This window comes from Punica granatum, chromosome 1, assembly GCF_007655135.1.
Source record: "Punica granatum isolate Tunisia-2019 chromosome 1, ASM765513v2, whole genome shotgun sequence".
NCBI lineage: Eukaryota > Viridiplantae > Streptophyta > Magnoliopsida > Myrtales > Lythraceae > Punica > Punica granatum.
In genome coordinates, this window is record NC_045127.1 from 1,973,421 (window position 1) to 1,984,296 (window position 10,876).

At 37.7% G+C, this 10,876-nt stretch overlaps 1 protein-coding gene across 2 annotated transcripts; it reads left to right on the top strand.

The window, feature by feature from the left end:
• Positions 1–483: 483 nt before the first annotated feature.
• LOC116193923 (G-type lectin S-receptor-like serine/threonine-protein kinase SD2-5) lies at positions 484–2,609 on the top strand. Of its 2 annotated transcripts, none has more exons than XM_031522674.1 (2): positions 484–1,215; positions 1,460–2,609. In XM_031522674.1, exons 1-2 carry the CDS (start codon positions 802–804, stop codon positions 2,471–2,473), a joined length of 1,428 nt encoding a protein of 475 aa, XP_031378534.1. In that variant the 5' UTR covers positions 484–801; the 3' UTR covers positions 2,474–2,609. The 2 variants fall into 2 exon arrangements, with proteins under 2 accessions (XP_031378534.1, XP_031378527.1); XM_031522667.1 differs by having other exon boundaries at positions 499–1,215; positions 1,451–2,609.
• The last annotated feature ends 8,267 nt before the right edge of the window (positions 2,610–10,876 follow it).

Here is a 10,876-nt window from a genome sequence, read left to right on the forward strand (position 1 = left end):
CCCTTCCCTACTTCCATAATTGGATACATTTCCATGTTAAGTTCGCTTGAATAATCCCACATGGGACACCCTGTCCTCATTTGAACCCAACTCTATTTAATTAGTCCGCTCTCGCCCTCAAGCTTTCCACCTCGGAATATAGTGCTCCGTTTGGTTTCGCAGTTAAAATCACAAAAATTTTAATTTTAACTTTAACTCAACACACCACACAACAAAAATACACATTTTCCAAGTAAAAAATTTTAACTTTAACTTTAACTCAACACACTACACAATCATTTGTTCTTTTCCACAATCAAAATCAAAGTTAATTTAACTCTGAAGCCAAACGCACCATAGATATCTATATGATAGAAGCTTGGTTTGGATACAATGCGACATATCAGAAATCCGTTTGTTCATCCGCCGTACACCACTGAGGTTAGAGCCTAATATGATACACGATATATCTAGATAGGGATATGTATGTTCCATAAGTTTCCCCACTTCATCATGGTCACTAGCAAGCTTGTTTAAGTTTAAGCAGAGCAGAATGAATGCGAAGGCCCCTTTTAGGAAGTGGGGAGTGAGGAGGTGGGGACAAACAAACAAACGAACGAACGAACGAATGAATTCCATAGCCTTTCCCACTTGCCCTCCATCATTCCCTCTTTCTTTCCACCCACCAAATTCCTTTCCCGGAAAATGAGCAGCGGAAGACGATCTGCAAGAAGACCACCAACCACCACCAACCACTGCCCAGAAATTCCTAGCCGATCCACCGCCCAAGATGGAACCACCTATTAACACTCCTGCCAATTCATGACTCCCGATTTCCCCGACACCTTCCTCCTCGTCCTAGCAAACATCCTCCTTTTCTTCGCCCATGCTTCCAGCTCCAAGTCCGACCTTCGGGTTGGATACCGGGTGACGCTGGCCGTCCCTACTACGTACAGTCCCGGCTTCACCGGGAGGGCTTATTTGCTAGAGAGCGACAAGACGGAGCCGAGCTTCAGAGCTGCATTGAGCGTGGAAGCTTTCGAGCCAGCGAGAAAGTACTCGTGTTCGGTCGAGGTGTTTGCTGGAGACGTCAAGGTCTGGAACTCGGGACATTATTCTAGATTCCATGTGTCCGACGTATGCGTCCTTGAGCTGACTGCAGACGGAGATCTTCAGTTGAAGGGCCCGAACGACAAGATTGGGTGGCGAACCGGAACTTCCCGGCAGAGTGTTGAGGTGCGTCCCAACATCCTCAAAATCCTACAATTCCTGCCTGTTTTTACAACTTCAAAATGTTCATATTTTAAAGTACAGAAGATTTGGACAACGCACATAATCGTAGGCAAAATACTATTATTCATCGCATAATCAGGTCGTTTTTTTTATTGGTTAATAATTTTGTGAATTTTTTTTTTAAAAATAATAATAATTGCTGTTCAATCCAAACAATTGTAATTGTGGATGGATGCAGAGGATGCAGATACTGAGGACTGGCAACTTAGTCCTGGCGGACGCTCTGAACAACATTAAATGGCAGAGCTTCAATTTCCCAACAGACGTAATGCTGTGGGGTCAACGGCTCGACGTGGCGACCTGGTTGACTTCTTTCCCCAGAAATTCAACCTTCTTCTACTCCTTCGAAATTCAGCACGACAAGATCGCCCTCTACCTCAATTCCGGTCAGTTCAAGTACTCTTACTGGGATTTCGCGCCCTCGAAGAACCGGAACATAACGTTCCTTCAGTTAGGCACGAGGGGGCTCGAGTTGTTTGACTACCCGCACAAGAAGATTGCCCAGATACTGCCGTCCCGGAAACCCAAAACAGAAGCCCCAAGATTCCTGGCGCTAAACAATGAGAGTGGAAACATGGGCCTGTACTATTATTCCCCTGAAGACAGGAGATTCTCGGCGGACTTTCAGGCCCTGAACAAGACTTGCGATCTCCCCACGGCATGCAGGCCATACGGGATCTGTACGTTCTCGAACGCTTGTTCCTGCATCCGACTTGGCTCTGGGAGCCATAATGGGCCAGGCTCGGGGTGCGAGAACGGGCTTTCAGTTGATCCGTGCAGCGGCGGAGGCCCGTTCGAGATGCTTGAATTGGACGGGGTCAGTGATGTGCTGCAGGGCGGTCCAAAGAGGGCCAATATAAGCAAAGATGAGTGCACAAGATCCTGCCTAGAAAACTGCACTTGTCTAGCAGCGTTATATGATTCTAGGAACATGGGGACGTCTGAGTGCTATTTTTACGGAATTATGGTGGGGATTAAGCAGGTGGATCGCGGCCGAGGATTGGCATACATGGTTAAGGTTCCGAAGGGGACGCGGTCAGGTCATGGGAAGTCAAACCCAAAGAAGTGGGTGCTGGTCTTGGTCGGAGTAGTTGATGGGATCATTATCCTAGCGGTTCTTGGAGGATTGTTTTATTACTTGATTTGGAAGAGAAGGAAGAGGAGCTCTGATATGGGTACCCCTCCTACTGACAACAGATAGAATGCAGACACAGTCATGAAATGTTTTCTCATGGCCTTTTTTTTTAATTTCAGGATAGGATCATTTTTTTTTTTTGGGTTCACAGAAAGTGCCATTTTACCTGGACAAATATCAATTTTTTTAATCCTTAAACGTCCATGATCTATTCTCACTTCTCAGCATTCGAGTTTCTGGAATTGCATGAGAAAACTCTTTCTGATTGATGGCTTGATTTGAGTTAATCATCGCACTCAAATCCCATCCATGCATTCTCAATTAGCTTGAACTCGATATTTATCCTCTCGAGGCAAATGGTTCAAGAAGTCGATGGTAAATGCCACATATGTCATTGCTTTTCGGAATTAAAAACTTGCAGCCCTCAAATGCCTCCCCTTCATATAGGAGCCAGTGCTGATACAGTGGTTTGGAGTCGTTCCAACTGAGACGATAATGATCCAGTACGGACCATTAAGAACAACAAATTTCTTCGGTTCATGTGAAGCCCACGATTACATCCCGAGTATTATATTGTACCATTTCACAACCCAAATTTGTACCTCAAGCCCACTTCTCCTAGTCCCGCAAGCACCCATATGCGAGTCCTATTGCCAACCGTTACGCATGTAGGTCTGGACTGGAGTGCAAGACCAAACTGAGGCCCAAGGAAATGTTTCCATTTGTAGCAATCTTGACGAAAAAATCTTTCCCTAACGGCCCATTTGGCAGGCCTAGGAGGGAATATATACAAATTTTTCAACCAACGTGGTTGGTTCAACGGTTCGACGTTTATTCCGCTTAAGTAAGGTCTCGAGTTCGAGTTCTTATGAAAATTCATGCTATAAGAATTTTACCCCTTAGTGAGTCGACCCGCCTCGACTGGATTAATCGGCGCTCAATTAAGTTTTCGAATACCAAGGTTCACACCGAAAATATACAAAATTTTCATCCTACCATTCCATAATCCATGGATTATATTCTTCTCAACTACCCCCTATTCCATGGCCAAGAAGGCAAAACCTCAAGTCCTTTTTTGGTTTATTGTGCAACAATTAGCTGCATAAAAGAACACTTTCTGGATCAAACCGACTCGAACTGAATTAGTCGAGACCCGTTGGGTTTTCGAATACTAGAGATTCACACCGAAAAAAAGAACATTTTCCGTAATGGGAAGATAAATCCTGCCAACCATATGAGAAGTTATAATCGAAACTCGTAAGTGCTAATGATTAATGATATACATACACACACATATTACCCTTATAATTTGCGACTTCCGTTGAATATATATGTCTTCAGAATCTAGATTAATAGCTTGCCGTGAATTTATTTAGTATATAAGACATATTTTATATCTTAACTAGAAGTTAATTATGGGATCTTCCGAGCTCCTTCCACTGTGTGTAGTGTACTGTCGTTTAGTGTAATAATGATTATATATATATGTATATAATGGAAATGGTCATTCATCATTGCACGTGAGTGCGGACACTGTGGGTACTGTCTTAGTTACACCTTCAAAAGACATTGTTAATAAGAGATGATCAATTTGCTGTGATGGAAGCAAGTTTAGGGATTGCCAACTATTAGTTCTCGGATATAGATAATCTTGGTGAATTTTATGATCCATGTTCTCGAGGTCACTCGTGGTGCATGCATCTCTTGCACGCTAGCTTGTTCCTTAATTTTCGATCATTATTCACTCAATGCAAAGACCGACCTTTATGAAATAACTTCTGCCTCATCTGATTAATCAATCCGTATGGTTGCTGTTAAATCCGGATACAATACGGGATCTAGAGCTCCCTCCGTTGCATCCCATGTGGTGAGATAATATACATACATCATGTGCAGGGTTGAATACTCAAGAGAGAAGACTCTATCAATTCGGTTGATGGCTATGTATGTTCTGGTTCCCCTCGTCTAGAGCTGAAAGCTTCATCTGTCGGCTCGACTCGAAAACTTTTTGTTTCCCCTGTATATATTCTTTTCTTCCTCGAGAGACAAGAGACTCCTACTTTATTGGGGGGCCGGAGCATATTTAACTTTTGGCTGTCTTGGCTGGCGGGGACCTCAATCAGTCTCTTGTTGTGGTATTATAGGTCTTGTTTGTACCGTCGAAACGCCAATCCATACATACATACATACATACATACATATATGTATATCTTACACTGATAAGCACATGATCATTTCTTTATATTCCATGCCTTGTTTATGTTTTTTTTTTTAGGGTAAAACGAATAGACATGTAGTGTGTGAGAGAGTGTGTAGCCAGAGAGGATGTACGTCCTTCAATTTTAATAGTTTCTATCTTTTTTTTTCCTAATTGGTTTTTTTGTCATCTTCATGAGTGAAAAACGAAAAGATCTCCATGCATTAAGGGGGGGAGACGACATTGTTTGAACTTAGCCCGTGAACCTTTCTAACTCTATTGTCACAAATAACAGGTCTCACGTCACAACAGGGAATCATATGTGTGTCGCCACTTTATATATGAACATCAATCCGCCCCGTCTCTGTTAATTATTACAAGAACAAAAGACCCCACCATCGATAGCGAGGGCTTCTCTCCATTTATAGTACTAATCCATGCCATGCACCATGAGACCGAAATGATCGTGTAAAAATCAATATAAATATAGCTAGCTAGGCATATTGTACTCTTTCTTTAGCAATTGTCGAATAGGATTTTAACCATCAGTCATATACCATTATTAGAAGTTGATGTATGGATGATCCATGTAAAAGGATTTGGTTGTAAGTAGTTTCACTTTTCACAATTTCTTATTACACAAATATAAATCATCATCTCTAATCACACCATCCATCAAAAAGGAAACTCCATGGCGTATATATATGGTGGTTTCAAAATTTCAGTTTGCAAAGTGGACTAAAGTTGAAACTTCAAGGTACAGAAGGCATTTTCCAACGCAAGAAAATATATACCGTGAAATTATTTTTCAGAAATTGCCAAATGAGTTCTTCCAAAATTAAACAACCAAAATCATCGTTAGCTAGCTGTAATTAAATTATCCAGACAAGATCCCACCAAAATTAAAAAAATTATAGAGACAAGACAGCAGCTTAAGTCTGTCTTTATAAGGATGCATCATATTCATTGATAAATATTAATCTATATATATAAATATGTATGCAACCTAATACCAAAATCCGAGTGCTTTTTGGAAAATTTACACGTATGGTGCCAAAATTCATCTATACACGGATAAAATTATTTTCCAGTTTCATAGACCAACATCATTTTCTTTTTGGACATATAAGATATCAGACCAACATCAATCACTTCATCGCGAGCCCATCCTGATCAAAGTGGAATTTTTGTTCGGAATAAGAATAAAAATAATTTTATATACATTCCTCAAATATGCCAAGCAAATAATGATTACATGAAATTAATAAAGATCGAATTAAATGACAGAAATGGACATGAATTTTTTTCGGTTATAAGGATTGCCCATGAGCTAGTACATTGAAATAGAAATCTTAAATATCTAATAAAGATATACAATAGTTCTTACTAGTTACCAAACCTGAGACCTTTTGGTTACCAGAGGAGATGTGTGCTACTGCGCTATACCTTCTCTTGACATGAATTTGCTTCCCTAAAAAATCTTCCAAAAGTATGACGTGTAGGAACTCTAAAGGTGTCAATTCATGAAATTAATTTCACGGATAAAAGAAGTTATTATTACAATTTATTGAAAAAGAAGAAGAAGAAGTTATTATTACACAAATGAAGAATCAAAATAAACTAGGGCTGATAAGAACCAGTAACTAACAAGTGAAACAAAATTAGGGAAAATCATTGCCAACTCACAAGAGCTCGTATATATATATATATGAAAACTTTCCTTGTATCCTAAATTCATGAGCATCAGATTAATTGATCCTCGTGAAGCATTATTGTTATATCTTTTTTTTTTTCTAGGTCTGCATCGCTTCGTATTCGAAAAATTTAGAGAGTTTCGACTAATATAGGTCCGAACTGGATTGATCAATTTAGAGGTAAGACTCTCCCAATTATGAATATTCTCAATTCACAAGATCCGAACCTAAGATCTTACTTAAAGAGAATAAAATGTTTAATCACTTGAATCAATTCAATTGATTTTATTATTTTAATATCTTTCCTTATGCTTAGAGTAACAGACTTGCACCACACGACTCCCTAATGGCACGGGAATCCGAAAGTAACATTATGCCTAGCTTACTGTAATTATAATAAGAACACGACACGGTTGATGATCGAGCAATACGTATTAAGTTTTAAAATTTTATGCTGCGTTTGAATTGTTAATGTTATTTTAGAATCATGATTTTGATTTTGATTTTGATTTTGATTGTGGAAAAAGACAAATGAGATAGTATTATAAATTTGACTTGAGAAACGTGTATTTTTATTGTGTAATGTGTTGAGTTAAAATCAAAATCATGATTCTAAAATTACTTTTACAATTCAAACGGGGCAACTCTCCAATGAAAATTTTGCCCTCTTTCTCGAAAAGCAAAAATGGTGCGTATATATATATATATATCGACTACTAAACCATCCATCAAAAAACCAAAAAAAAATCCATAAAAAAATAGCCTACCAAACCCAAAAACAATGCCAAACATTTGTGCATACTCAACATACTAATTTTACATATACTTATCCAAGAAAAAAAAAGAACCAACTAATTTTATACAGTTGTCATGCACAAGCGTAGCTAATAAACTGTTGCCCTAGGACGACAAAACAGATATAAAACAAGCATATGCGGCTGTTTCAACGCTCGATCAAGTAGGGCCGTCTAATATATTTTTTTCGGTGTCAACTTGATATTCAGAAACTTAATTGGGCCACGACTAATTCAGTCTAGTCGGGTCGACTCACTGAGGGGTAAAATTTTCCCAACATAAATTTTCTGCATTCACAAGAACTCAAATCCAAGACCTTGTTTAAGCGGAATAAACGTCATACCGCTTGAACCAATCCACGTTGATAGGCCTTCTATTATTATTTCATCCCTATATGTATATATGCTTCCATATAATATTAAGTAATTTTATGTATATGTACTCGCTTAAACAATGAAGCTTGTCAGGTGCTGCAACTCCCAATTGATGTGAATGCAGAATTGTTTATATATGCCAAGCTAGCAATACTCTCTTCGTGTATATATATATTTCGGTAGCAGCTATACTATCGTTCTTAGTTAACAGGATCTTGACCTGAGAGGGAGACCTCAGTATATATATTTTGTCTAACATAATGATAACACGATAAGCAGGTATGATTTTAAATCTTAATATCTCTGGGTATTGATTTGATTATATATAATCGATCGCACCTCATAACAGCCATACAAGCCCTGCATTTGGCTGTAAGTAGGCATGCGCACACGTGACATCAAATAGATACGTATTTTATATATTAATTTTCTCTGAGCAGAAAGGGCTTCGAAGCCAGCTAGGTAGCCCTAATGCTGAAGCCCCACCCATGGATGGTCACAGCCAATATATGGAACCACAAAGCGTATTCTGAATGAAATCAAGCACATATATATGGCAGTCGCCTTCTACATACGGAAGAATGGTTACTCTTAAACGAGTTACTCATTTTACAGACCGCATATCATAGGAAAAATCGGATTCCATAAAGCCGCGCGCACAGTGGTTGAGTAAAATTCCAAAAACCATAGGTCAAAAGTAGAATTGCATTTTTGCCTCGACTCCGTGAAAATTTTAAATCGAAGCATGGTCATATCATATGTGTACACATCTATATCTTTGCGAAGACAAATTTTCCACGTAATTATTATCACATACGTCTCTCTCTCTCTCTCTCTCTCTTTGTGTGTGTGTGTGTGTGTGTATATATATATATAGACTTTATGAGATCAGCTTGTAATTATTCAATAAAGAATGGGGGCGTGGCATGCATTTTAACTGATTGCAGGAATCCCAGTCAAAGACTCAAAGCATGTCGTCGTGATGTTACAGACATGGAAAGAGGGAGAGAGTTTGAAACCAAGTGGACGACGTACTATCTATGAGGATGGATGGGGACATGCATAGTGATGAGGAACAGGAACAGGAACAGGAACAGGAACAGAAACAGTTCTTAGATTGTCTGCGTAAGAAGAAATGGGAAGAAGAAGATCAGGAGGAGGAGAAAGAACCAGAGAGACGTGCGTTGGAAGAAATGATATTGTGGGGTAAACGCGTTTTCCTTCGAATGGAGAATCCGCTCGTGAAGGAGAATGAGACATCATGTAATAATAATTTTGGACCATATATATACACATGTCCATATTTATATATATACACAGTGTAGAAAGTGCCACCGAAAACGGACCGATGTGATCATCACATTTCTCTCTTTAGTAGATAAACCAATATAATGTCGGGCATATATTAGATTTGAAATTATACTGCACACTACACCAAAAGAAAAGGAAAAAAAAACCATATATATAGAATTATTTCACGTAAGTTCTTGACAGTGACCTGTAATTAATTATTTAGATTATTCTGTTGAACCGGAAAATTTTCGAGGAAGGGAGGGGAGGGAGTGATTGAGGGATCAAAAAGTTTTTTACTTTTTAATCAATATGATGATTTAATCGGTTCGTTTATTATTTCCTTAAGCAAAGTAATTGGTTCGAATATTATAAATAATAAAAATTCTTTTAAGAAATTATTTTTCTTGGTTTGAACTTTCGTATTCGAAACGGGTCCCGATTAATCTAATTCGAATAGCTTGGCTTCCTGAGAGGTAAAATTCTTCTAATCGAGAATACTCTCCATTCAAAAAATTTAAACTTAAAATTTTATTTAAAATAAACAAATATTAAATTATTTAAATCAATTTTTATGAATTTTTTTCCTCTCATGGATCAAAAGCTTTTCTTTTTGTTTTTTCCTTTTTTCGGTTGGAATCAAAAGCTTTTTTTTAAAACTAAAGGAGACATATAAATCTAATATAAGAAAAAAAATAAAGTTAGTCTCATTGGTAGGAATTGAATTCAAAACTTTTTGATTTCGAGTATCGTCATGTGTCACTACACTAAGACTCTTTTCTTAGAATCAAAAGCATTTTTGTTTAGCTGTCAATCCCTCCAAATACTTCTCACGGGAATTATCTCACTCTTCTGTCCCTCTCTCTCTCTCTCTCTCTCTCTCTCTCTCTCTCTCTCTCTCTCTGTGATGCAACCCGTGCAAAATGTCACTTTTCGTCCCATATATATATATGTATGTATATGTTTGTCAATACATCCAAAAATCGATATCCTCATGCATGCCCTTCCATTTCCTTCATTAAATCTAATGCACCGCGTGTGATGCATGATTTTACAGTCGGAGAAATCACGGGTAAATCTATCTGCTAAAATGTACTCGAGATATTCCTATATTAAGTCTATTGATTACATTTATGTGCCAATCACATGCAAAATATTAATTTGATTTGAACTTGAAAAGTACATTTTGCCGGATTTGCGACTTATTGTATCGGCAAGTCATAGTTGTCACGGCAACCCGCTTGTTATATAGCGATTCAATTTAATATAGGCGGGATTATATTATCTTGTAGCTTTCTGTAGATATAGGAAAAGGATTTTATGTGTATATATATATATATATATATATATATAGCGGGCTCTTGACATCGATAAACTATATAGACAGTGTAGCACAATGATACATGCTCTCGTCTGTTAACCTAAATGTCGTAAGTTTGATACACAGTGGAAATACCCGTGCTTCCTTTATTAATTATTTAGGATTTATCTTTCATTGTATTAAGTTTTGAGCCTATTTTGTAATCGGGAAAAAAATAAATAAATGTAAAGAAGAAGAAGAAATTATGTAAACGATGTAGGCTTGAAGCGTTTCCGTGTATAGGAGGGGTGTGATATTGTCTACCAATATACTAAAATTCTTCAACTTTTCTATTTTCTTTTGGCGGGTCATATTTGAATTCTTTCTTGTAGAGAGCGATAAGTGATAACTACTTTTAAGCCATTTTATTATGAGGTTTGGATAGTAACTTAACTTATCCTGATAGCTAGATATCTTCGTGCCAGCGTAATATATGTATATAAACACACACATATATATAGGTATATGTCAATAACTTAAAATTTAGAGTAATGAATCTCCCTAATTAAATTTGAACCCAAATGGGGAAAAAGAAACGGTTCAGACCGATATGATGGGACTTTAGATAAAGAAAAGGAAAAATATCACCCAAAAAAAAATAAAGGAAAATACTATAAGAACCCACGAAGTAGATCCTGATCCTTATGTCTAGGTATAATTAAATTTCTTAAAGCTTGTGGCACACGTAAATTATCCCAATGAAGTTCATAAATAAATGAGAGTTGCGGAGCTGAGGGTGTAAATGGTCGTTTTAGGCTG

What these genes read in the sequence shown, in the direction of transcription:
- LOC116193923 (XM_031522667.1), top strand. Translation starts at nt 802, where the DNA reads ATGACTCCCGATTTCCCCGACACCTTCCTCCTCGTCCTAGCAAACATC. An exon ending in CTTCCCGGCAGAGTGTTGAG is followed by an intron (nt 1,216 to 1,450) that starts GTGCGTCCCAAC and finishes GGATGGATGCAG; the next exon opens with AGGATGCAGATACTGAGGAC.